Source organism: Emydura macquarii, unplaced genomic scaffold, assembly GCF_026122565.2.
Source record: "Emydura macquarii macquarii isolate MOO-44397 ecotype Brisbane River unplaced genomic scaffold, CSIRO-AGI_Emac_v2 contig_1781, whole genome shotgun sequence".
Taxonomy (NCBI): Eukaryota; Metazoa; Chordata; order Testudines; family Chelidae; genus Emydura; species Emydura macquarii.
The window spans coordinates 110206-135262 of NW_027131918.1; the positions used below are offsets into that span (position 1 = coordinate 110206).

Consider the following 25057-nt stretch of genomic DNA (forward strand, 5'->3'; position numbering starts at 1 on the left):
CAGCTCCCTCAGCCTCTCCTCAGAAGTCTTGTGCTCCAGCCCCCTAACCATTTTTGTTGCCCTCTGCTGGACTCTCTCCAATTTGTCCACATCCTTCCTGTAGTGGGGGGCCCAAAACTGGACACAATACTCCAAATGCGGCCTCCCCAGTGCCGAATAGAGGGGAATGATCACTTCCCGCAATCTGCTGGCAATGCTCCTACTAATGCAGCCCAATATGCCGCTAGCCTTCTTGGCAACCAGGGCACACTGCTGACTCATCTCCAGCTTCTTATCTACTGTAACCCCCAGGTCCTTTTCTGCAGAACTGCTGCCTAGCGCGTTGGTCCCCAGTCTGTAGCTGTGCATAAGATTCTTCCGTCTTTAGTGCAGGACTCTGCACTTGTCCTTGTTGAACCTCATCAGATTTCTTTTGGCCCAATCCTCCAATTTGTCTAGGTCACTCTGTATCCTCTCCCTGCCTGATTTCTAGCCAGGGATAACAAAACTGGATGTGTGGTGGGGCCAAGTCCTGGATCTTAACAAAAAGGAGACACAAGAAAAGCCGTATCCCGCTGTTTCAAATTTGATTGCAAACAGGGCAATGATTTTAAAAGTTAATCGTGATTAACCACGAGATTAAAAACAATACTCGCGATTTTAATCATGCCATTAAACAATAATAGAACACCATGTATTTAAACAGTTCTACGTTTTCAAATATAGTGATTTCAATTACAACGCAGACTACAAAGTGTGTAGTGCTCGCGTTACGTTATTATCTTTTAGTTCAAATATTTGCACCGTAAAAAAGATAAATGACAGAAACAGTATGTTGCAGTTCACCCCCTGCAAGTACTGTAGTGCAAGCGCTTTATCGTGGAATTGAACCTTACAAATGCAGAATTATGTAATCAAAAATAAGATCAAGTAAGCACGGTGCTGTAATTGAAATCAATATATTTGAATAGGTAGAAAAACGTCCAAAGACATTTAAAGAAATGGTATTCTCTTACTGTGTAGCAGTGCCATTAAAACTGCGATGAATCGTGATTCTTTTTTTAATCGAGTTCATCTGTTTTTGAATTTGTCGCTTGAGTTCATGGCGATTGCCAGCCCCGACTGCTGTATTTCTGATTCTCCTTCATGATGAGGCTAGAGCACAGCACGTTTTCTCCCTACTGCGAAGAAAGAAAACCACTTTCGGAACCAGGATGTGCGGCAAAGCTTTATCCGCAGCACACGTAACAAAAACGAATGGTCCGGCCTGCTGTGAATTAAAAACTCCCCAACAGCCACTGGAAATTGCTAAACATGAAATGTCGGCCTAATCACAGTCACCTTAAACCGGGATGCATTGCCACCTGGTGAGAACAGGTTACAAAAAACGATCAAAACAGATTGTGTGAAGTGTTTTCAGATGCAGTAATATAGCTTTTGTAAAGACCTCTGACCTGTTAGAAATTCAATAAGCCGCTAATGACATTTGTAAACCCACTGTCCACATACCTACATTGGTTTATGTTTGAAAAAAACAGCAGCTCGGGATTTATATACCAAATCTCTGGATTTTTAAGAGATTGTCTCTTGATTTATGAGACGGGGCGGGAGGGATCCCCAGGAAATCCCACAAAAGCAAACAAACATTTGCATTTTCCACGCAACAGACCCCAAAGGAATCAAGGCTTAACTTCATTCCATAAGGCCATAGGAGGATTTTGACGGAGCCCCCAGAATCGGTGCGCTAGAACCACCCGGGGCGCAGCCAGTCAGGACTCTAGTGTGTTCAAAGTCTGCCCCCGCCACTCGGGTCTCCACACACCAGCGCTGCCGCCTCCTGTATCTGGCCTCAGAGGGACCAGCATCCCTGCTCCACCACAACTCCCCCGGGGAGCCCGCTTGGCCGGGACCCTGGGGAGCTCCTCCATGCCCCCTAAAGGGGCCGGGCCCCTTGCCTGGCAGACGGAAGCAATTCACAGCCAGCGTGGGAGTCAGATGTGTTTATTCGTTTTCAGGATCACAGCGTGACAAGACTTTATTGGCAGCTTGATTAGAAGTTACAAGAGCGACCATCTGGAGAGCCTCGTTCTCGGGCCCCCTCCTCACCGACCCCTCATGGGGGACTGGCCTCTTTCCCCCAGCCATCCCCCAGGCCCGTTTCCCGGCCCCTCCCCAGTCCTTTGTCTCCTTCCCGGGCAAGGTAGCCACTCCTCCTGGTCTCTGCCAGCCGCAACATATTGCAGCTGGCTGACTCTGCAGGGCCAATGGGTCTGCTCGGCGGACGTGCAGCTGAGGAAGGCCCATCTGCCCTCCAGTGGCCTCTGCAATGATCACACAGCCGGCTCCCATCACTGAAATACATGAGTAACATGTGGGGGAAACTGAGGCACGCACACACAGCACTCAGAGAAAACCCCCAAATACCTCCACAAGGATGCTGCCGCATCTGTCACAGAAATTCCCATAAGGTTGCACGAAACTGCTTGAAAGACTACACTCCAAGAGCAGCAACCAATGGTTCACGGGAGGATGTATCAAGTGGGGCCCCTCAGCGGTCTGTCCTGGGTCCGGTACTATTCAATATTTTCTGTTAATGAATTGGATGAGGGAGAGGACGCTCCTAAAGTTTGCAAACGCCACCACGCTGGAAGGAGCTGCCAGTGCTTTGGGAGGCCAGGATTAGAATTCAAAACAGCCGTGACACACGGAAGAATGGGTCCGAAATCAGGGTGATGAAACGGAATAAAGACAAGTGCAAAGTACCACTTGGGAAGACAAAAAACCAACGTCACGAATATAAAACGGCAAATAACTGGCTTGGCTGCCGTACTGCGGAGAAATACTGGGAGACTGGCGTAGACTTCGCGCTGAATATGAGTCGATGGTCTGATGCTATCGTGAAAAAGATGTGTCATTCCGGGGTGTATTAACAGGAGTGTCATATGTAAGACCCGGAAGGTAATGATCCAGCTCTGGTGAGGCCTCATCTGGAGCATTGTGTCCAGATCTTTAAGAAAGATATGGCCCATTTGGAGACCGTTGAGCGGAGAGCAATAAAAATGTCAAGAGGCTTAAATAACCTGATCTACAAGGAAAGCTTAAAAAATCGGACGTGCTTAGGCCTAGTTCACACTGGGGACATAGTTCGATTTAAAGTCCCTTAATTTGAATTAATTACTCCCGCGTTTACACTGGCGCCACTGTAAATTCGAATTAAGGTGCCTGTAAAATCGAATTAATAAAACCACCTCTGCAAGTGGCGTAGCGCCTAATTCAAATTTATTAATTCAAATTAGTGTCAGTGTGAACATAATGTTAGTCTTGCGAAGAGACGGCTGCTGGAGGACCTGACGAATCTTTCAATATGTAAAAGAGACGGTGATCCATTGTTCTCCACTGAAGGTCAGATGGCTTAATCAGCGGCAAGGTTGATACGGGGTAGATGTTAGGAAAAGCTTTCTAATGAAGTTCTGGAACGAGTTGCCAAGTCGAATCCCCGTCATTGGAAGATTTTAATGAACAGGTTGGGCAAACACCTGTCAGGAACGGTGCAGGTATATTTGGCCCTGCCTCGGCCCAGAGGGATGAACTAGATGTCTTCTACAGGTCCCTCCCGGCCCTACATTTTTATGTATTAGGGTCAGTTTATTCAAGCAGGGATGTCATGAGACCATAAGAACGGCCAGACTGGGTCAGACCAATGGCCCATCTAGCCCAGTGTCCTGTCTTCCGACAGTGGCCAGTGCCAGAGGGAATGAACAGACCAGGAAATTGTCAAATGATCCATCCCACCACCCATTCCAGCTTCTGGCAAAGAGAGGCTAGGGACATTTCAGAGCATGGTTTTACCTCCCTGCCCATCCTGGCTAATAGCCATTGATGGACCTATCCTCCAGGAACGTATCTTCTTCTTTTTTGAACCCTGTTATAGCCTTGGCCTTCATAACATCATCCGACAAGGAGTTCCACAGGTTGACTTTGCGTTGGGTGAAGAAATACTTCCTTTTGTTTGTTTTAAATCTGATGCCTATTATTCATTACATTTGGTGACTCCTAATTCTTGTGTTAATAGAAGGAGTAAATAACACTTCCTTATTTACTTTTTCCACACCAGTCATGATTTTATAGACCTCTATCATATCCCCCCATTTAGTCATCTCTTTTCAAAGCTGAAAGGTCCCCGTCTGATTAATCTCTCCTTATATGGAAGCTTTTCCATACCCCTCATCATTTTTGTTGCCCTTTTCTGTACCTTTTCCAATCCTGATAAATCTTTTTTGAGGTAGGGCGACCAGATCTGCATGCAATATTCAAGATGTGGTTGTACTATGGATTTATAAAGAGGCAATACAATATTTTCTGTCTGATTTTCTATCCCTTTCCAAATGAGTCTCAACGTTCTGGTAGCTTTTTTGACTGTCGCTGAACATTGAGTGGATGTTTTCAGAGAACTATTCACGCTGTCTCCAAGATCTTTCTTGAGTGGTAACAGCTAATTTAGACCCCATCATTTTATACGTATAGTTGGGATTACTTTTTCCGATGTGCATTACTTTGCATTTCTCAACCCTACCCCTAATCATTTTTGCTGTCCTTTTCTGTACCTTTTCCCATTCCAACATATCTTTTTTTTTTTGAGACCAGATCCGCATGCAGGATTCTAGATGTGGGCGTGCCGTGGATTTATAAAGAGGCAATGTCATTCCTTTGCCTTCTACCAAATTCTCACGGGAAGCTCCAGGCCAACAAAGCAATTAACGAGGATGCCGCCAACGCTTCACTCTTCCCGATTGTCAAGATGAAAGGAATGCAAACCAACAAGCCTATTCTTTTCCAGCCAATGAGCCACCCATGCCATGGCTGGTTGCCAGACTTGGCGCTGCAGTGCGGGGAAGTTTGCCATAGAAAATGGCTTGAAGTCGTGAGCTGGTCTTTAAGAACAGGGTTTGGAGTGAAGATTTCCGGGCATAGTTCAGGTTAGGGGATTTGGGTTGGCAGTTCAATTGTATGGTTAGGATTTGGGGTCCGGGTTTTAATTTAGGCTTTAAGTTTAAGGGATGAGGTTTAGTGTTTAGAGTTACTATTAGGTTCTAGTTTTAAGGTTTATGTGTAGGACTTAGGGGCTAGGCCATGTCTACTCTACAAAATTCAGCTGACCTAATTGATGATGGCACACAGCCACCGCAGTGATTATGACGTTTGCATGCGTCTACCCATTGTGACGCCGTCCTCGCCAGAAGCGCTTGCTCCAATCGGTAGGGCACTGGTTGGACGGCCCCCCCAGCAAAATCAGCAATGCTGTGTCTGCACTGACCCTGTGTGGGCCTCCTGAGGTTGACTCTACGCCGCTCGGGGAGGTGGAGTCATTAAGTTGGTGCGGTGGGCGAGTTCTGTCGGCGAGAGCAAAACTTTGGTGTCGATGCTCCCAGAGTTAGGTCGACGTAAACCGCCTAGGGCTGAGGATTCAGGTTTGGATTCAGGGCTAGGGTGCAAGGTTTGGGGTTGGGGTGAATGTTTTAAGGCTTAGGGCGAGCATTTATGTTCATGGATTGGGGTAAAGGACAGGGTGAGAACACTGGAAACTGACTGGGGATTTGAACATGACTGCTCTCTGAAGTGCTGAGAACAGTGGTTCTACTATCTACTTTCTCTGTTTTGAACAGTTGGGCGTCGGAGGGGCTGGAATAGCAGCCACGACGGCTGGTTAAGCTCTTTCTGTCATGATCCACGCCACTGTGTCTGGGCAGCCAACCTTTCAGCATGGTCTCCCATCTCATGGGGACTTGCTGCTGCTGTTCCATAAGGGAAACTGACCCGAGCTGATGCTTTATGCCGGCAAAGATGCGTTGCAGTTTGTGAACGCCAACTAGAGGGTGAGTATCGGATAACTTAGATGACAAGCATAATTCTCGCCATGCAAAGGCAGCTGCCACATTCAGCCAGCTCCCGAGTGCATGTGGAATAACGAGAAACTAAGATGAACACCACGATACGGGCCTAGCAAATGTGAGTTCTGTCTCGGTGGGAGACCTGGACCAACACCTCCATTACCGCTGTCTTCGCCATGTTCTGAATATCAAGCAGGAAACCAAAGTTCCTGAAACCAGCGTGCTTGAGAAAGCTCACTAACTTTACAGTAACTGACTAGGTGACAGTCCTGCTGAAACGGATCTGGGAGTTATACTGGATCACAAATTAAATATGAGTCGACAGCTTGGGGTAGTTACGAAAAAGGCTGATCTCATTCAGGGGTATATTAACAGGAGTGTCGTATGAAAGACATGGGAGGTAATTGTCCCGCTCTCCTCAGCGCTGCGGAGCCGTCAGCTGGAGTATTCTGTCCAAATCTGGGTGTCCCACGTTAGGAAAGATGTGTATGGATTGGAGAGAAGCCAGAGACAAGCAAGCAGTTGCTTGGGGGTTAGCGCTGCTTTGAGCAGGGGGGTTGGACTTGGTGTCCTCCCAAGGTCCCTTCCAACCCAAATCTTCTATGATTCTATGAACCAGCCTGATAAAAGGGTATAGAAAACCTGACATAGGAGGAAAAGTTAAAAAATCAGGGCATGTTTAATCCTGAGAAAAGATGACTGAAGGGGGGACCTGATCACAGTCTTCAAATATATTAAGGGCTGTTCTAAAGAGGCCCGTGATCAATTGTTCGCCATGTCGGCTGAAGGTAGGACAAGAAGCAATGGGCTGGATCTCCAGCAAGGGAGATTTAGGTGAGATATTAGGAGAAACTTTCTAACTCTAAGGGTAGCTAAGCTAACTCTGAGAGTAGTTAATCTCTGCAATAGGCATCCACGGGAAGTTGTGGAATCCCTGTCATTGCTGGGTTGTAAGAAGAGGTTGAACCAACACCTGTCAGGGATGTACTAGTTTGACTTGGTCCTGCCTCAGTGCAGGGGGCTGGACTTGACGACTTCTCAAGGTCTATTCCAGCCCCGCATTTCCACGAGAAGGACTCTCACTTGAGAATTGGACTTTTTAGGGCCCCTATGACAACACGCAATTGCTGAACTGCCCCGGCTCTTCCATCGTTGTCTTTCAAGCTGGACAGCCGCCATTACATGCCATTTCTAGTACCTCGTTCCCACAGGCCGGGCCGCCAGCGTGGGTTACCGCAAGGCCATCTACAATCTAGAACATATATAGCTGGTGCGCAATGCTGCCCCGCTAGTGACCGGTGCATCTGTCAGCAGTAACGCCTGCAGCCAGATTGCTAACGTAACCACCATGGACCGAGACAGGCCCCAGTTGAGCCATTGGATTGGCCAACTGCCTGATTGGCTGAGGGGATCAGCAGGCCTGCTGTTAAGACCAATCACAGCAGGGTAATGGCTGCTCAATGCACTCGCCCCGACTGCAGCAGTTGCTTGCTCCTGCCTCATTCCAGTCCTGCTCCAACCCTGTTCATGCATCGGACCAAGCCCTGCTCCTGTCTCAGCCTGAGCCTTGCGTCGCTCTGGGTCACGCAGCTCGGATCCTCAGCTCCAATTTCTACCTTCAGCTCTGAGCCTCGGCTCTAGCATTAAGAGGTGACTTGGTCACAGTCTATAAGCACCTAGACGGGGAACAGATATTTAAGAATGGGCTCTGCAGTCTAGTACAGAAAGGTCTAATGTGACCCCATGGCTAGAAGTTAAGCTAGACAAATTGAGACAGGAGATGAGACATACATTTTTAATGGAAAGTGTAATTAACCATTGGAGCAATTTACCAAGGGTTATGGAGAATTCTCCATCAGTGACAATGTTTAACCGAAGATTGGATGTTTTTCTAAGAGATCTGCTCTGGGAATTATATCTGGGATGTTCCATGGCTTGTGCTCGACAGGTCAGACTAGATAATCATAATGGTCCCATCTGGCCTGAAAATCTGGCCTCCGACTCCTAGTCTGATTCCTGGCAACTGACACTGGCGCCAGCCACTAGATATGATCGCCCACGTCCCGGTCCCTGATAAAACTTCAGTAGCGGCACCTCCCCAGCTCTCTGTAACCCACGTGGGCAGCTTCTCGCTTTGAGCAATTGATTTAATAATATCACACTCTTCTATAGCACGTTTCATCCCAACATCTCAAGGGGCTTCACAAAGAACCTCCGGCTCATAATCCCCATTTTACAGATGGGGAAACCGAGTCACAGAGAGGGTGAAACCACTGGCCCACGTTCACAGCCAGGAACAGACCACAGCATGCCTGTGTCCCAGGAGACTGCTTTATCCATTAAAGCAGTGTCTCTCAACCAGGGATACATGCAGGTACACAGAGGTCTTCCAAGAGGTACATCAACTCATCTAGATAGTTGCCTGGTTTTACAACAGGCTGCATAAAAAGCATTAGCAAAGTCAGTACAAACTAAAATTTCATATAGACAATGACTTGTTTATCTTGCTCTATATATTACACACTGAAATGTAAGTACAATACTTGTATTCCAATTGATTTATTTTATAATTATATATAGTGAAAGTAAGAAAAAGAAAGAAAGAAAGAAAGAAAGAAAGAAAGAAAGAAAGAAAGAAAGAAAGTCAGCCATTTTTCAGCAATAGCGTGATGCTGGGAAACTTTTGTATTTTTATGTCTGATTTTGTAAGCGAGTAATTTTCAAGCAAGGGGAAACTTGGGGCACACAAGACAAATCAGCTTCCCGAAAGGGGCACAGTAGCCTGGAAAGGTTGCGAGCCTCTGTACTAGAGCACACAGCAGCTTTTAAACTACAAAGCTCCAACTACATCCTTGAGAGCAATCAGTCTCGTCACACAACGGGAAGTGAAGAATTCTGTGGCCCATCTCATTTTGCTTTCCTGTATAATGGCGGGGCCAACTGTAGCCAGAGGTGCTGGAACAGGGGTGGGACCAGGTCCCCATCACTTTCACAAGTGGGAGGAGCGAGCGGAGGGGCAGGGCCTCAGAGAAAGAGGCAGAGCAGGGGCGGGGCCTTGGGGGAAGAGGCGGAGCCTTATTTCTAGTCTGAATTTGTCTGCCTTTCTGCCTTCGCCTGTTCCATTAAAGAGCCCTCTGCAATTAGAAATTTCTTCCCTGCATAGCTACTTGTTGTCCATAAACAAGTCCACGCTGAACTGTCTCGTTATTTAGTTCCTGAGCTCAAGGCAGACTTTCTAGCCTTTGAATCGTTCTTGTAGCGCTTTTCCAAGCAGCCGCGTTCTCAAGCAAAACGAGGCGCAGAGAAATGAGACCGGGATGCTCTAGTTCAAAGGGGAATTGTTCGGGGAAAGTTTTCTGTCATGCTATACAGAGGGTCAGAGTAGGTGATCGCAACGTGGAATCTATGACTCTAAGACTTGGAAAACCTACTGGGGCCTCTCTTTCTGATGCACCTTAAAGAGGCCCCCTGGTTTTGAGCAGAACATGGTACTTTGAGGAAATCAGCTTTCTTACGGTGTCTCTGGGTGTTATATGGCTGTGCTGTTCTCTATGTTAGGGGGATACAGATAGTTGTAGCTCAGAGTCAGCGACCGGTTCCTCTCCTCGATTTCCCGGGAGATCTCGGCAAGGCGATCCTGGAAGGCAGCCATGAGCTGCATGGGCCCGTCTTCGGTGAAGTGATCCTCAGGGAATGTCCCCAGCGGTCTCTGGAAGGGAATGGGGGCAGAGTGGTGAATATGGAGGCATCAAACTCGCCGGGCCCCCTCAACATGGGAACAGCTGCAGGGCTGCCTGATTATTACTCCAAGACTGGAGCAGAGATCAGAAGATTTCCCTGGGCATTGAGACAGCAAAGCCAAGAGCTGGGGCACAGTTTGGTGGAGCTGGGCGTGTGAGACAAACACCACAGAAACAGACACCGAAGGAGAAGAAAGCCAAGCAGACAGCTAGAACGAGCTTTGGGGGTGTGGGCCCAAGACAAAGCCTGGAGAGAGAGAGCTTTTGGGCTGAGTGCTAGCTGAAAGGAGGCTTGGGACTGCAAGCAACTAAATTGCCTCCGGTTGTTTGAATCCTACAGACTTTGCAAATAAACAGGATGCGGCAAAGGAACATCTGGATCCGTCACCAATTTCTCTTCCTCGAGGAAACAACCCACACCAGATGTGGAGTAAAAATTTTTGACCAAAACTATTTTTCTCCCTTTGTTTTGAGAATTATCCATTTTGCCAAATGGTTAACTAAAAAAAAGAAAATTCAACCCATTTTGATGTTTCGGTTCCAAGTGGCTTTTTGTGTCGAACAATCAAAAAAATGCTCAGAATCAAAATGCGGTGTGTACTTTCGGGTTAAACAAAATGTTTCGTTGGACCCAAAATGAATTTTTTTTTATCAGCTTTTTTAAATCGCCAACCTACAAAAACTGTAGGCAGTGTTGTCGCTGGGTCAGTCCCAGGAGATGAGGGAGACAAGCCGGGTGAGGGACTATCTTTTAATGGACCAACATCTGTCGGTAAGGGAGCTCAAAAAGCCTGTCTCTCTCACCAGCAGAAGTTGGCCCAATTAAATATAGTCACCCGCCTTGTCTCTCTAGCAAACCAGAAAGTCACATGCTTCACCCATCTCTGTGATTGGAGATTTTTAAGCGTAGCTTGGACAGACACCTCTCATGACCTCCAGATGACCTCTCATGGTCTCTTCCAGTCCTACGATTCTATTATTTTAATGGCAGAGTCCCAAATTTGGGCTAGACCACTCAGGTCAGAAAGGGATAACCATACTCAGGGTCTACGGATACAAATGAAGAGTACTTTATGTGTGAATGGTGACTGAACCTGGACCAATGGGGAAGGACCTCTCCCCACCTCTTCTGAAAAGGCCTCCAGCCTCTAAACAATAATCCCACTGTGTCACTTTGGGGGCATTTGCTCCCCGCCCACACAGCTGCCATCACCCTGAACATGTCCCACTGCCCCCCGATGGGGTAAGAGGAACAGGGGCTTAAATTCCTGGGTCCACGTCCTCAGTTAGTGTGAATCAGCAGCAGTTCCAGTGGACATCCTCCTGATAAACACACGCGGAGAATCTGGACCCATTGCCTCCAACAGAGAGATGCCCATTGACACCAGCTGGGATCTGGCCCCATTGCCTCCAACAGAGAGATGCCCATTGACACCAGCTGGGATCTGGCACCATTGACTCCAGTGGAGAGACGCCCATTGACACCAGCTGGGATCTGTCCCCTCCATGGGTGTTTCACAGGTAGGGGAGGACACCCCCCCAATCGAATGCGAAAGACACCCCCTATGCAGGGTGTCCCCCCCTTGCTCCGCCAGCCCCGCTCTCACCATGTCTTGATCCTCATTTCGCAGCACCCAGAGGACAGAGAGGATGAGGCTGGTGGTGTTCATTTCAGGGATGGTGTCCAGGAACTCCTCCAGGGTAACCTGGGCTTTGGTCTGGGGCGGTGGCTTCCGCATGGATGACGGAGAGTTGGGCATGAAGAGTGCCAGCTCGAACTGGGCAAAGGGGAAGCCGGAGGTTAGATCCCGCCTGGGAGCTCATCCAGCAAAGTCACGAGAGGACCCAGGAGTCCTGCCCATCACCCGGGCCCCATGCAGGGGGTGGCAGAGGCAGCGGGGACATGTGGCTGGGACTCAAACCTACCTTCTCATCCCTGCACCTCCACGAACGCCCCCATGTGAACATGGGCCAGGCACCACATGGCGCCGTGCCTCAGTTTCCCCACCCACCCAAGGGAGGTGATAATGTTTCGCATTTTCTCTTTTGTCTATTTCAATGGTGAGGTCCAGGGGGCAGGGACCATCTCTCACGATGGGACCATGCAGCACCAGGCATGATGCAGGCACCGATCACGGTCGGAGCCGGTGCAGCGCCCGGCACAATGGGAGCCCTGATCTTGGCGGGGGTATGTGCAGCGCCCGGCATTACAGGGCCCTGAGCTCTGTCAGGGATTTTCATTTTGATTCATTTTGTTCCAAATTGGGAAAATTACAAAGGAAACGAAAATGTTCCAAAAAAATGTCGCGGAGTGGAAGGGACATTGGCAAAGTGCACAACAGAGCCAGGGAAAGAACCCAGGAGTCCTGGCTCCCAGCTCCTTTTACTTCACTGTAACACCTCGTCGTGAGCCACCCCATCCCAGATCCAGCTCTGCCCCCAAAGTATGGGGTGTACCCAGTAGGGTCAAAGAAGACAGGCTCTGACCCAGAGGAGGGGGCACTGGTGTAAGAAGAGGGAAAGGGGGAAGGACAGGGACACCCCTCCAAGAGAGCGCAGGGCGGGCGGCCCTCACCCACCTGCCCGGCGTTGACAGCGGCGTGATAGGCAGAGCAGGTGAAGATCACCATGGTCAGGTACTTGGTCAGCTCCGCGGCGGTGCTCAGAGCAGAGGGTACGCCTGCCGGGGAGGGATGGACGGGTGAGCATGGAACAGCTGCCCCTTCTCCCCCATCCCTTCCTGGGCTCCTCTGGGAAGGCCTCCAACCCTCTGGCAGGGGGTGACGCCTTTCAGTGCAACGCCAGCGTCACTAATTTTCTTGCACAATGGTTGCCCGGCAGGGGTCCCACGGGGACCATGGCTGATATTTTCACAAGTGTTTTGGAGACACCTGAATGAAGGCTGGTTTTGGAAAGGGGCCGGGGCTCCTGGGCCGTGACCCGAGGCCCCGAGCTGGCCGGCAGCTAGCCGCCCCGGGCCCCCGTGCGCTCTCACCCGATGCCCGTCGGCCGAGGAATCCCTTGGTGAATATCTCGTCCACCCAGGCCTGCAGCTCGTGGTCTCTCTGCACTGAGAGGTCGGTCCGGTAGTAGATCGCCACGATGCCGGAGACAAAGCTGGGAGAGGGGAAGTGGAATCTGGTCAGCCAGGGATGCCGGGGTCCACAGTGAGACGCTGTCCGCTAGGACAGGCGGGAGGAGTCTCCTCCCTCCAATTGCCACGTGGAAGTTTCCTCTCATACCCAGTCGCTGACCAGTCCTGGGCTCCTTGGGCATTTTCCTCCCAGTGCTATTCTTCCTACCTGTAGACGTGCCGGGGAGCCAACCTTGTCTGTTACACTTCAACCTCAGAGATTTGTTTTAGAGTTCAGGCCAAATGTTTCCAAGCACCTCAATGATTTAGGAGCCGTTCTCTAAAGTGACTTTGGCACACAAGGGGTTAAATTAAGAACGATATTTAGCACTGCAATATGGGGACTTTAAGGGTAAGCAAAGGGAGGGGGCAGAGATGAGCGAGTGGGGGCGGAGCCTCAGGGGAAGAGGCGGAGCAGGGTGGGGCCTGAGGGGAAAGGTGGAGCAGGGAGGGGGGCCCCCACTTCTAGGGACCTTCTAGCACTCCTGGTTTGGGCTGAAACTTTCTGGGGTCAAAAGTGGAGTTGCAGCGACCCTGAAATATTTCACGCAAGAATTCGGTTTTGCCGAATTTTGTTCTGAAAATCAAACACCACCACAAAATATCTGGAAACCGCCGCAAAAATGTTATTTATTTATTGTTCCAAGTGTCATTGAAATTAATTTCCAAAAAATCAAAACTGTTTCAGGATGCTCCCCATGGAAACAAAACGGGTCGATTTACACCAAACAAAATGTTTCGTTTGACCTGCAATGAGTTTCTTTTCTTGTGATTTTTCAATGGGCTGAACATTTTGACAATTGTTGGTTTTGGGCCAACCTTAACTTTCCAAAATTGCCAACCCACTGAAAAACCCCTGATTTATTTGACCGTGCGGGCGCTTTGGGAAATGTTATCTCAACCTCTAGATGGAGACTTGCCCCGTATTAACCACAGCCGTGAATTTAAAGCAAGTCCATTGAAGTGACAACAAAGCCTGGAGTTACGGCCTCATTTTGGCTGTTCTTCAACTGGGCTCGCGTTAAAGAAGATTCAGTGAAAGTGAATTAAGAGCGTCCACATGGCGGGGTGGGGGTAGGGGGGTTGCCACTAAACCAGATTGAAATCTTATTTCAGTTGTCAATGGGCCCATCTTTGCCGGGTGGAAAAGGATGTTCTGCCACGGGCTCCCTTCCATACGAGACTTGGATTCTCAGGGGGCTCTGCCCCCTGACCCACTCCACACGCTCAGAGCCCCATCACTTTTTCCCCTGCCCCTATGATTCCACTAGGTCTAATGGTTAACCCCATCCCCTGCATCCAAACTGCTCCCACCTCTCCCTACCTGCACACAACCCAACCACACACAGCACCGCCACCCCACTTTCACCTCTCTCCTCACAGCACCCCCCACCCCATCCCGTCCTCCTCCTGCCCCACACAGCATCCCGCTCACTTCTCTATGGCGGCCCAGATCTTCAGCCCATCATCCCTGTAGTAGTAGTTCTGTACGGAGGCGACGCCGCGTTCCTGGATGTCGTCGGGAAGGCAGAGTGTGGTGTAGGTCAGGTTCTCCAAGCCCTTGCGGAGCAGTTCGGCCAGTCCCTGACGCCCGGTCGCTATGGCCTGTGGAATATAGACCCAGACCAGGCCCCTTGGGAGTCATTACCACGGAACTGCACGCCCCATGGGAGGGTGCAATACACTGGGGTGGCATTAATTCCCCGGGTGCTGGGAATCAAACCTTCAATATCTTGTGGAGACTGAATTTCTTTTTCCTCCAAAAAAGTAAAAGGGAAAGTAAAAGGAAACTGGGGGAAAGGAGGAGAGAAGGAAAAAAAGGGAGGAAAAAAGGAGAAACAAAGCAAGATGAATAATGGGAAAAACAAGAAAAACGGGGAGGGGAACAAGAAAAAAACAGAAAAAACAAGAAAAATGCAATGAAAAGACAAAAAAAAACAAGAAAAAAAGGGGAAACCCAAGAAAAAATGGGAAAAACAAGAAAAAAAACCCAGACAATCTAAGAAAAAAAGGAAAACAAGAAACAAGAGAAAAGGGAAAAAATCAAGAAAAATGAAGAGGGAAGATGGGAAAATAAGGAAAAGTAAGAAAAAGATGGGGGGATACTCAGGAAAAACAAGCGAAAGGAAACAGTGACAAGAAAGAAAGCGCAAAAAATGAAACCTAGGGAGGGAAAACTGCAGGGAAAATGCCATGAAAACGTCACAAACACTTTTTTGAAAATAGTCCATTTTAGGTGCAAATCTTTTTTCACCAAATAGCCATTTCTCAGTGGAAAAAAATCCCAAAACTTTTCATTGATGTGTCACGCCCTGATTAAAAGGCCAGAAACGGCAGCATGTTTGATTGGCTGAGCATGCTGGGGCGGGGGGGGGGGGGGGCCATGGGGGAGCTGCCCTCTGCCGTTTGCTCATGTAGTTGATTTGAGCTCCTCATAAAAAGTGGTTTGTTATTTCTCAGAGTGGGGGCTACCCAGGCCAGTTTGGCCTAGGGGCTAGTGCCCAGCTATCCTCAGTTCTAGCCCTGGTTCTACCAAAGGCGTGCTGCGCAAAGTAGTCCCCGCCTTTTCTGCCTCAGTTTCCCCATCTCTGAAATGACACGCACGCCCCTGCTGCCCTTTGGAAAGTGCTTTGAGATCTACTGGTGAAAAGCAGCGGAGGCGAGCGAGGGCTCAGAGTCTTGGTAGGAGATAATAATCGCCCTTTTACCCGATCAAATACGCCCCCGGGGCTGACGAGAAAAGTCCTGGCCAGGACGTCGATGTGGATGGAGAAGCGGAGGTGAGGGATCAGGAGCTGGAAAAGAAGAGGCGTGGGGGATGAAACTGCTGGGGAGGAGGGGCCAGGTCCTCCCACCCTGCCCCGCCCCATGGTCCCTACTCGAGTGAGTGGAGAAGAGACACTGCATCCTGCATCTGATCCATCCTGGCCATGGAGCCTGGGGGCAGGAGGCAGCAGAGATCTGAGCAAAGAGCTGGGGTCCGCACACATACCGCTGGGCACCTCTGGAGCTCACAGACACACTCTGCTGGGCACCTCTGGAATTCACACACATGCACAGTGCACAGCTGGACAGCTCAGGAACATGTGCAAATAGCTGGCTACCTCTGGACCACACAAATGTACACAGGTGGACACGACTGCAATATACGCACACATACACAGCCGGGCATGTCTGGAACACACACACACACATGCAGCCAGGCATGTGAGAGACACACAGGTGTGTAGCCGCGCACATCTGGAGCACACACCGGGCACAGCGGACATACACTGGGCACTACTCGGGCATACGCCCCAGCCGGGCACAGCAAGCGCTGGGCACCCTTGATCTACTCACCAGCATCTGCGGACATGGGGCTACCCCGGGTCCCCGCCGTCCCATTGGTCGATGCTTCCAGTCAATCAGGGACCCACCCGACCACCCATGACCCGCCCCCACCACCCATGACCCGCCCCCTCACCTTGTACAAGGGGTGGCACAGGGCCAGCTGGCGCTGGGTGGCCACGGTGAAGACCTCGGCCAGCAGGTGGGCCCGGAGAAGGTGGGAGGTGACCTCATGGAGGAGGAACTCGGCGTTGCGCACCCAGGTCTTCACCAGGGTCCAGAGCCACTCGGAATCACTGGGCAGGAAGATGGGGCTGTCGGGGCCTGGGCGCTGGCTGAGCTGTGGGGGAATTGGGTCAGAGCAATGGGTCCGGTATCCCCCCTCGGGTCAGAGTGATGGTCCCATCCAGCCTGGAACCCCCTCCTGCAGATCAAAGCAATGGGCCCATCCAACCTGGTATCCCCCTCCAGGTTCAGAGCAATGGGCCCGTCTGGCCCAGTACCCGCGCCCCCTCCCCCGTCCCCGGGTCAGAGCAATGGGCCCATCCAGCCCGGCTCCCCCTTCCCCCAAGTCAGACTGATGGTCCCATCCAGCCCCGTACCTCCCCCACCGGCGTCAAAACAATGGGCCCGTCCAGCCCGGTCCCCCCGGGTTAGGGTAATGGGGGGAGGCTCCTCACCTGGATGGCCAAGGGGACGAGCTCCCCGCAGGGTCTCTGGTGCAGCAGGCACAGGGGCGCTGAGATGTGCTGCTGCCGCCCATTCACCTTGGTGGCAGGAATGTCGTCCAGGAGCTTGTAATCGGCCACATAGAGGCTCCCTCTCTGCCAGGCAGAGCAGGGCGCGGTCAGTGCCCGCCCAGTGCTGCGAGCTTCCCTTCAGCCGTGCCCCAGCCCTCAGCACGCAGAGCGCTGTGCGGGGCTCACTTACCCACTGTGCAGATGCAGCCACCTCTGGGGTGGGGCAGCCAGTTATACAGAGACCCCTCGCCCGGCGCCGAGATGCAGCCAGCTCTGGGGTGGACAAGGGGGGCTGTTTATTCACACCCAGCCATGCTACAAACAATTTCGGTTGGGAAGCGAACACCAGGCTCCCACCAGCAGGCGCTCAGGGCTTCGGGGAGGCAGGCTGGACTCTGCGGGGCTGGGAAGCAGCCAGGCCCCAAGGGAGCTGAGAGGTTGCAGGAGTGAAATGGGTTTATTTGTGGGGTGGGGACGCAGGGTGTTACCTGCAGCTCCTTGTGGAGGCTGGTGGATTCCCCCAGGAAGCCGGCCACCATCTCCTGCGTCACGGGGAAGTTGTGTGGGAGCTCCGTGCATTTCCGGATCAGAACCGGGTTGACCCCATTCAGATACTGGTACCCGAAGAACGCATCTTCCTGCCAGTGCTCAGTGACGTACTCTGGGGACGCAGCAGACACACGCTGGTCCTTTAAATTGTACCCTAGCGCCTCGGGAAGGGAGCAGGGTCTGGTGGTTAGAGCAGGGGGTGTTGGGAGCCAGGACTCCTGGGTTCTCTCCCCAGCTCTGGGAGGGGAGCAGGGGCTGGTGGGTTGGGGGGAGCTGTGGGTCAGCTGGGCTTTTCCTCCGCAGTGTCTGACCCCCCCCCCCCATATGCTCTCCCCCGTGGGCTCCCAGCCACACCCCTCCCCCCCTGGCCCTGTGCCCCTAGTCCTGAGAGGAGCCCTGGGGTGGGGCAGAGGCTGGCAGGGCCAGTTGGCATGGGATGGGGGGCATGGGCCCACCACCCCACGGGTGAGGAAGGGCGGGGAGGACCGGAGAAGGAGACCCCAGAGCTGTGGGGCAGCACGGACCTGAGACCGGGCTGTGGTAGAACCAGAAAACCTTCAGGATGTCGGCCAGCTTCTCCCAGGAGAACGGCCGGTCCAGGAACCCCTTCACCTTGCTCTCCAGCAGCCTGCGGGGACAGGGAGCCGCGCTCGGAGACCGGGGGACTGGGGCTCCCGCTGTCTGCCCCACGGGCACCCTCTGCCTGGGCCAGACACCGTGCTCTGTCTGTCCGTCTGCCCCCATCATCCCTTTCCAGCCCCATGCGCCCCCTTCGGTCTGTCCGTCTGCCCCATCACATCTGTCTGGCACCCCCCTATGTCTGTCCATTCCCATGCACCCCTCTGTCTGTCTGTCCATTTCCACTTCATTCCCCTCTGTCTGTCTGTTCCCATGTGCACCCTCTGTCTCTCCATCCCCACACACAGCTATCTGTCTGTCCCCATACACCCCACTCTCTGGATCTGACCCCCATGTACCTCCTCCGTCTGTCTGGCCCCTTACACATCCCTCTGTCTGTCTATTCCCATACTTTCCCCTCTGTCCCATACACTTCCCTCTGTCTGTCCCCATGTACCCCCTCCATCTGTCCCCTACACGCCCCTCTGTCTGTCCATCCCAATGTGCACCCCCTGTCCATCCATCCCCTCGCACACCCCTCTGTCTGTCCCCCCTTCACTGTCTGCCTCTCCGCACATGCCCCCCTATGGGTCTCCAGCCCCACACACCCCATCCATCTGTCTCTCTATCTGTGCATCCACCCCTCTTTCCAGCCTGGCCCCCAGATCCCGCTCGCCAGTGCCAGGGACGGAGCAAATCCCTTCCCGGCTCCGACTGTCTGGTTCCACACCCACAGATTACATCAGCCTTTAACCTCAGCATGGCCAGGACCTCGCGTCGGGAGACCCCCCCTAGTCCCTGTGCAGGCTCCCTGCTTTCCGGGTCCCGCCCCCAGTTCTCTTGGGCTGCCCCGCCTCTCTTGCGCCTAGACTCATGGGCCTGCATTAAAAGACATTTCATGGGCATGGGCCCAGCTGATCCGGGGATCCAGCAAGTGCCGTAAGAGTGTCCTTGGCCCTGTCGCTACTAAATAGACAGATAGACAGACAGACAGACAGATAGATAGAAACACTCCCCTTCAGTGACACTAGGGTCAGGTGGAGGCTGGGGCAGAGTTACAGCTAATTAGATAATCTCTGGACCTCCTAATGACAGACACAAAAGCTCAGTGTCTGAAAAATACGCAGGTGCCCAACTCCCCTTGACTCCGAAGGGATTTAGGCACCTACATCCCTTTGGTGAGCCAGTCCAGCTCCCTAGGAAGTGGACTATCAGACACGACCCCACCCCCACACACGGACACTTACGCCGTCGCCCCACGCCCGAAGAAAGCGTTGGCCTTGGGGACCGAATACTGGAGGTGGAACTCGGCAGTCATGGCGCTGTCGACGTCGGCACACCAGGGGGTGCCAGGGATGTATTCCTTCCACCTGCTCAGGGGGAGAGAGCCAGGAATAGCGAGCATCTCCAGCAGATCTCACGGCATTTTAACAAAGAGGCGGGCATCATTAGTCTCATTTGACAGGTGGGGAAACTGAGGCACAGAGTGATGGGAAGTGAGCCATGGCAGAACCATGAGAGCAACAAGCCTAGAGACTCAGGGCCCCGTGAGCTCACCCATTGCTTCAGGAACAGGTACAGGTTCATTCGTTTCTAACCCTTAGGGTGCACAGAATGGCTTGAAAACATGAGCTAGGTGTAAGGGATGCAGCAACTCCTGCCTGAGTTAGCCGAGAGCCTGAGCCCAACACTCTGGGGGGGAGCTGCCCCGATTGTAACCGGCAACGCGCTGCTGCCTGAGTTTGCTGAGAGCCTGGGCTCATTGCTCTGGGAGGCGGGGCTGCCCTAAGCCTCTCCCCAACTCACCGATATTTGTCCTGGCGCAGCACCAGCTCCTCCCGCCGCTGCTTCTGGAGCAGGGGATGGGCGTCGTCACAAGGGGTTTTGGCTGGAGACAAGGGAGAGAGACTCTGAAATCTGAACACACCCCGGTTTGGGGTATGTGTCCCAAACCCTCTGACCCTACAGGGCCCTTCGGTGCCAACTTCTATCTGCCTGTCTGACCCCAGACACCCTCTTTCTTTTTATCCCCATACACCCCCTCATCTATCTATCTATCTATCTACCTATCTATCTACCTACCTATCTATCTATCTATGTAACCCCATACACACCCATCTCGCTAGCTAGTTAATGGCTGTGGTACCTTTCACCCCTTCCCAATTGTCACTGATACAAAAATTTAGCTTTGCTCAGTCAATGACCCCTCTCATGGCCCTGTGACACCAGCCATCTGGAAATTAGCTAATTAGCCATTAGCTAAACCTGTCAGAGGCAGGGTGACACCGGCTGACGTGTGTCCACACACAAAGAGGCACCAGCGTAGCTAAACTGGATTGAAAATCACCCACTTGACTTGGGTGCAGACCAGGCTTCAGATAAACTGGCCAGTGGGTTTCTCCTGATGGCACCAGCTGGCACCAGGCCTGGGATAGATCAAGGAGCCACCCCAGATGTTCTGCTGGGGGCCGGTAAGTTGCCTGTGGTCAGCAAGTAGCAGAAAGAGAACCCAGGAATCCGGGCGCACCCCAGTGGGTCACACCTGTGCTCTCCGGCAGCTCCACGGTGCAGTAGCCATGAATCCACTGGTAGCAAGGGAAGTGGTAGGTCTCGCCCTCGGGGGACGTCACCCGGACAGAGTTGCAGAACCAGATGTTCTCGGGAAAGAAGGAATAGGGCTCCTTGTGGAGTCGGACCAGCACGATCGGCCCCAGGGATCGTGCGCAGGGCACCTCGTATTCCCCCAGCTGGGGAGACAGAGCACAGGGAGGGTTAGAGCGCCGTGCATGGCGTGTGCGTTTGCTGCCTGTCCCAGCCACTCGGGATGGACAGCATTGCTCAGGCACGGCTATGGGGACAGCTTCTTCTTTGCTGTGGCCGGAGACCCAGCTAGTGTAAACGGGTGTCTCTCCACTGGAGCCAATGGGGCCAGATCCTCAGCCCCATTTAACCCAGTTGGGGTCTGGCCCCATTGACTCCAACGGAGAGACGCCCATTGACACCAGCCGGGATCTGGCCCCGTTGACTCCAATGGAGAGACGCCCATTGACACCGGCTGGGATCTGACCCCATTGACTCCAATGGAGAAACACCCATTGATGCCGGCTGGTGACCCGATCCCCTATGTTGCAATTATTGCCCTGGTGTTAACTAAGTTCTTTGCCAGCCCTCCCAGAATCGCAGCTGATCCATTCTGATAAACCCTATCGCTGTGTGGAGGCAAGCTTGATGCAGATAAATACCACCCAGCCTGGCACTCAGTGTGTGAAAGAAACAACCAGGCGTGACAGCCAAGAGCTCTTCGTTCCCTCCGCCTTCCCATCCCACGCGACTTCTCTCACAACGGGTACTCCGGATATATTTACGTGAAGTCTCCGGCCAATCAGAGCTGGCTTAGAGCTTCTCCAAGCCTATTGGGGGCCCGTGGTGGTAACAGGGCCGGCCAATTGTCCCTCATTGCGAGTTTTAACTAAAGAAGAGAATGTGAGTTCATCCGATGTCACCTGTCACGCTGTCTGAATGAGGGGGCCCTTGGGGTGTATTCAGGAGCTCTGATTTCTCCCTTCTACACCAGTCTTGCATTGGGGGTGTCATGCTGGTTAGATTGGGGGGGAGGGCATTTGTTATATTGTTTGACATCAATATTTCAAAATCATAATAATTCATGGGGGATATGCCGTGTCAGGCACTGTTAGAAAGACTATAGTGTGCTAAGTAAGATGATCATGTTCATGTGTAATATGTGAAATGGAAGTTATGGATTTATTTGAGATATCTGTATTTCAGATTGTGCTGCCTGGGACACACCTGAGACAGGATGGCTGCAGCAATAGCCTCTTTAATGGCCCATTAAGACATTCCCAGGTGCAAGGGACCCAGGGGGAGAAGCCAGCATCACCAATGAGTCGCCAGAACCTGCTCATGTGACTCTGGACTCCATTTTGGTTCCTGTGAAATTCCACAAGCAACATCACCTAGTGAGTCACCAGGATTTGCCCATGTGACTCTGGTCTCCATTTTGATTCCTGTAAAACTCCACAGGCAGCATGGCCAGGGCCAGGAGGTATATAAGGCCAGGTCACAGAAACCATTTTGTCTTTGTTCCTGTTCAGCTACAGACACACACCTACCTCTGGATCAATTCATTTTGCAACGGAACCGAAGGACTTAGACCCATCCAGGTACTGGGTGCACACCAGAGGAACTGTACAAGCCTGCAACTCCACAATTCTCCCAGAAACTGGATGTATCTGGACTTTCAATCATCTGTATGTATCTGATTTGCTTTGACCCTTTAACATTTCTCTCATGGTTTCTTCCTTTCTTTTTACAATAAACCTTTAGTTTAGTTACTGAAGGATTGGCTGGCAGCGTGGGATTTTGGGTAAGATGCAAGCTTATATTGATCTGGTGCTGTGGCTGACCCCTTGGGGTCAGAGGGAACCTTTTTGGTAAAGAGCATAGAGTTTAAATAACTGGTCTCTTTACTGGACCTAGTGCTGATTTGGGAGCCAGAGGCTGAAATGCAGTGAAGGGGCTGTGTGTATTTGTGCACTGGCTTCTGTGGGGATTCAGAAGCGCAGTTTGTGGCTGGTTGGGAAGCCTGACTTCAGTGTCACCCACCAATGCTGGGAGAATCTGTTCCCTTTTTACAGCCTGCCCTGACCTTGGCATTATCAGGTGGCTGCCCTGGGCACGGGACGGGTCACACACTGTCACCTGGAACAACAGCCAGGGCTGGGAACAGGTGCAAGAAAACCAGACCGAGAAGTTGCATGAGTCGAAACCCCCAAACCCTTGATATAACCCACAACGGGTTGAACTTATGCTTGTTAAACACAGCTGATGTGGAGCCGGAAATTAATGAAGCACAAGTGGTGTGTCGAAACTTCGGCCCTAACTGGGGGACGAAATAACGAGGGGATGGATGATTCCACCCATCGCTCCTTCCTTGGGTCCTGGAGAATGAGATTTGGGGGTGACCACCACCCCCACAGTCACCGGGGATCTCGGGTCTTTATCCTCCTGTCCCTGAAAAATGACCTGACCAGACTGGGCCAGAGAGAGGGACCCAGCTGGTATCCCCAATTCTACCGGCTCCAGCTGAAGCCCAACCTCCACCTGGGAGGAAACAGAGTCTAACAACAGCACCAGCCCATCTCAATTCTCTTCTCCCCAAAAGGACGGTTATCACCTCCTTGGAGAGACCGTGAAAGGAGCAGGACTTTTCCTTCTAATGCTCTCTCCAGCTGAAGGCAAAAAGGGACAAGAAACAGCGTCAGAATCAAGGCCTGACTTAATACTTTACAATTCAGTCGCTTTCATGGGTTTTTTTCCTTCTTTGCTGTATCTTTAATATCAGGTTAAAAAAAGAAATAAGAGTGCATTTGCTGTCGCACTGAGCAGGCCAAGGTCTCTGTAAACCTGGGACCTCGTTTAACGTGGTTTAATATTAGATAATGATGAGGTTATGTTAATAACTTTAGCCCAATTGTTGAAGCTACATTAATACACCAGATCTGAGAGGCCGGCAGCGCCACCTTGTGGAAAAGCCATCAAGGAAAGGTTGGCTTCTGCTTTGCATCTGAAACTGGACAGACCCTGCCCGAGATCAGGGCTCCCGTTGGGCCAGGGGATGCACAAACCCTGCCCGAGATCAGGGTTCCCGTTGCGCCAGGCTCTGCACAGACACTGACGGAGATCGGGGTCCCCCATTGCGCCAGAGGCTGCACAAACGTACAATGAGAGACAGTCCCAAAGTCTAGGCCCCCGGTGCCAGGTCAGGATGCAGCCTGGAGACCACAGGGCCAGCTGGTATCATTCAGCCCTGCGGGCCCCAGACCGCCCCACAGAAAGCCCCAACATCCAGCCTGCATCCCCTGCCCCCCAATCTCCCACAGAGGCCCTCCCCTCCCAGCCGGCAGCACCAGGACTCCAGCAGGGGCTCCCCCGTCAAGCTGGGGTGCAGGCACCACAGCCCGTTACCTCCTGTCCCTGCCTCCCTTGTTGTTGGGGCGCTGCCTCCCCCCTTTCCCTTTCTTCCTTTTCTCTTTTGGTGCTTTCTGGACCCTCATCAGCCGGGCTCAAATGGAGACGGGGGCTCCAGCACGTCTCGTTTTATGACTCAAGCATGGTTCAAACCAGAGGAGCCGAGAGCAGGGTTATTCTCCTGCCCCATTGTACACAGGGGGAAACTGAGGCCTGAGAGATTCAGCAAGCCTCTCCTGGGCTGCCGGGCCCGAGACAAGAAAAGAACCCAGGCATCCTGAGCCCCGGCCCAGCCCCCAAAGCATTGCTTCTGTCTCCCTGAGTCCATACAGAACCAGGGAGGGGGAGTTTCTGATGGGCTCCCCATTCCCCCCTCCCCTGCACTCCTGCAGCATGGACCCCCCCCAACCCCTCCCGCAAATACTCACGGATCCCGGCTGAAAGTCGACCCCGAATCGGTCCAGCCCATGTTTGGGGCTTTCCCCGCAGCTGCCCACCAGGGTGATGGAGATGGAGTCAAAGGTGCCGGCAATCGGTTCCCGGCCGGTGGCCACCTGGACTTTGTAGACGGCCATCAGGGGCTGGAGGGAGCTGGGCTGCTCCCGAGTGCGGAGTGGGATCCCGGACGTGCCGCCAGGCAACCCACAGAGGGGCGAAGAGTCGGGGGGAGCCTGTCTCGACGGTGTCTGTGTGAGCCTGTCCTGGCCTGCCCCGGGACGTGGCTGGGTGAGCTCTGCTTATTCACCGGCTGGCTGGGGATGGGTCCCGGGCGTGAGTGGAGGAGGCGGGGAGCAGCGTGCCCCGGGCTGACCCCGCCTGTCATTTCCACGCCACCCAAACCACCTGCTGCACCCATGACGAAGGCCGGGCACCTTCCCCTACCCCGGGACAGACAGCGAGCTGACCTGCGCCCAAAGAGTCTGCGTGGGGAAACCTAGAGCGCAGGGCATGCTACAGAGCAGGGGATGGATGGACAGAGTCAGCCAAGGGGGGGCCGTGATCTCAGCTGGGTCTGGGCTGCGTCTGACCCAACAGGGGCCCCAGTCTCAGGCAGGGTTTGTACAGCACCTGTCACCGTGGGAGTCTCAATCACAC

General features: G+C 52.4%; 1 protein-coding gene across 1 annotated transcript; it reads right to left on the minus strand.

The window, feature by feature from the left end:
- Positions 1 to 9168: 9168 nt before the first annotated feature.
- LOC137158651 (hydroperoxide isomerase ALOXE3-like) lies at positions 9169 to 24537 on the minus strand. The gene is made up of 14 exons (XM_067556458.1): positions 24391 to 24537; positions 20517 to 20721; positions 19781 to 19862; positions 19222 to 19344; positions 17881 to 17984; positions 17296 to 17468; positions 16748 to 16891; positions 16204 to 16407; positions 15449 to 15535; positions 14176 to 14345; positions 12603 to 12724; positions 12187 to 12287; positions 11215 to 11385; positions 9169 to 9576 (listed from the first exon to the last, which is right to left on the minus strand). Exons 1-14 carry the CDS (start codon positions 24535 to 24537, stop codon positions 9397 to 9399), a joined length of 2013 nt encoding a protein of 670 aa, XP_067412559.1. The 3' UTR covers positions 9169 to 9396.
- Positions 24538 to 25057: the final 520 nt, after the last annotated feature.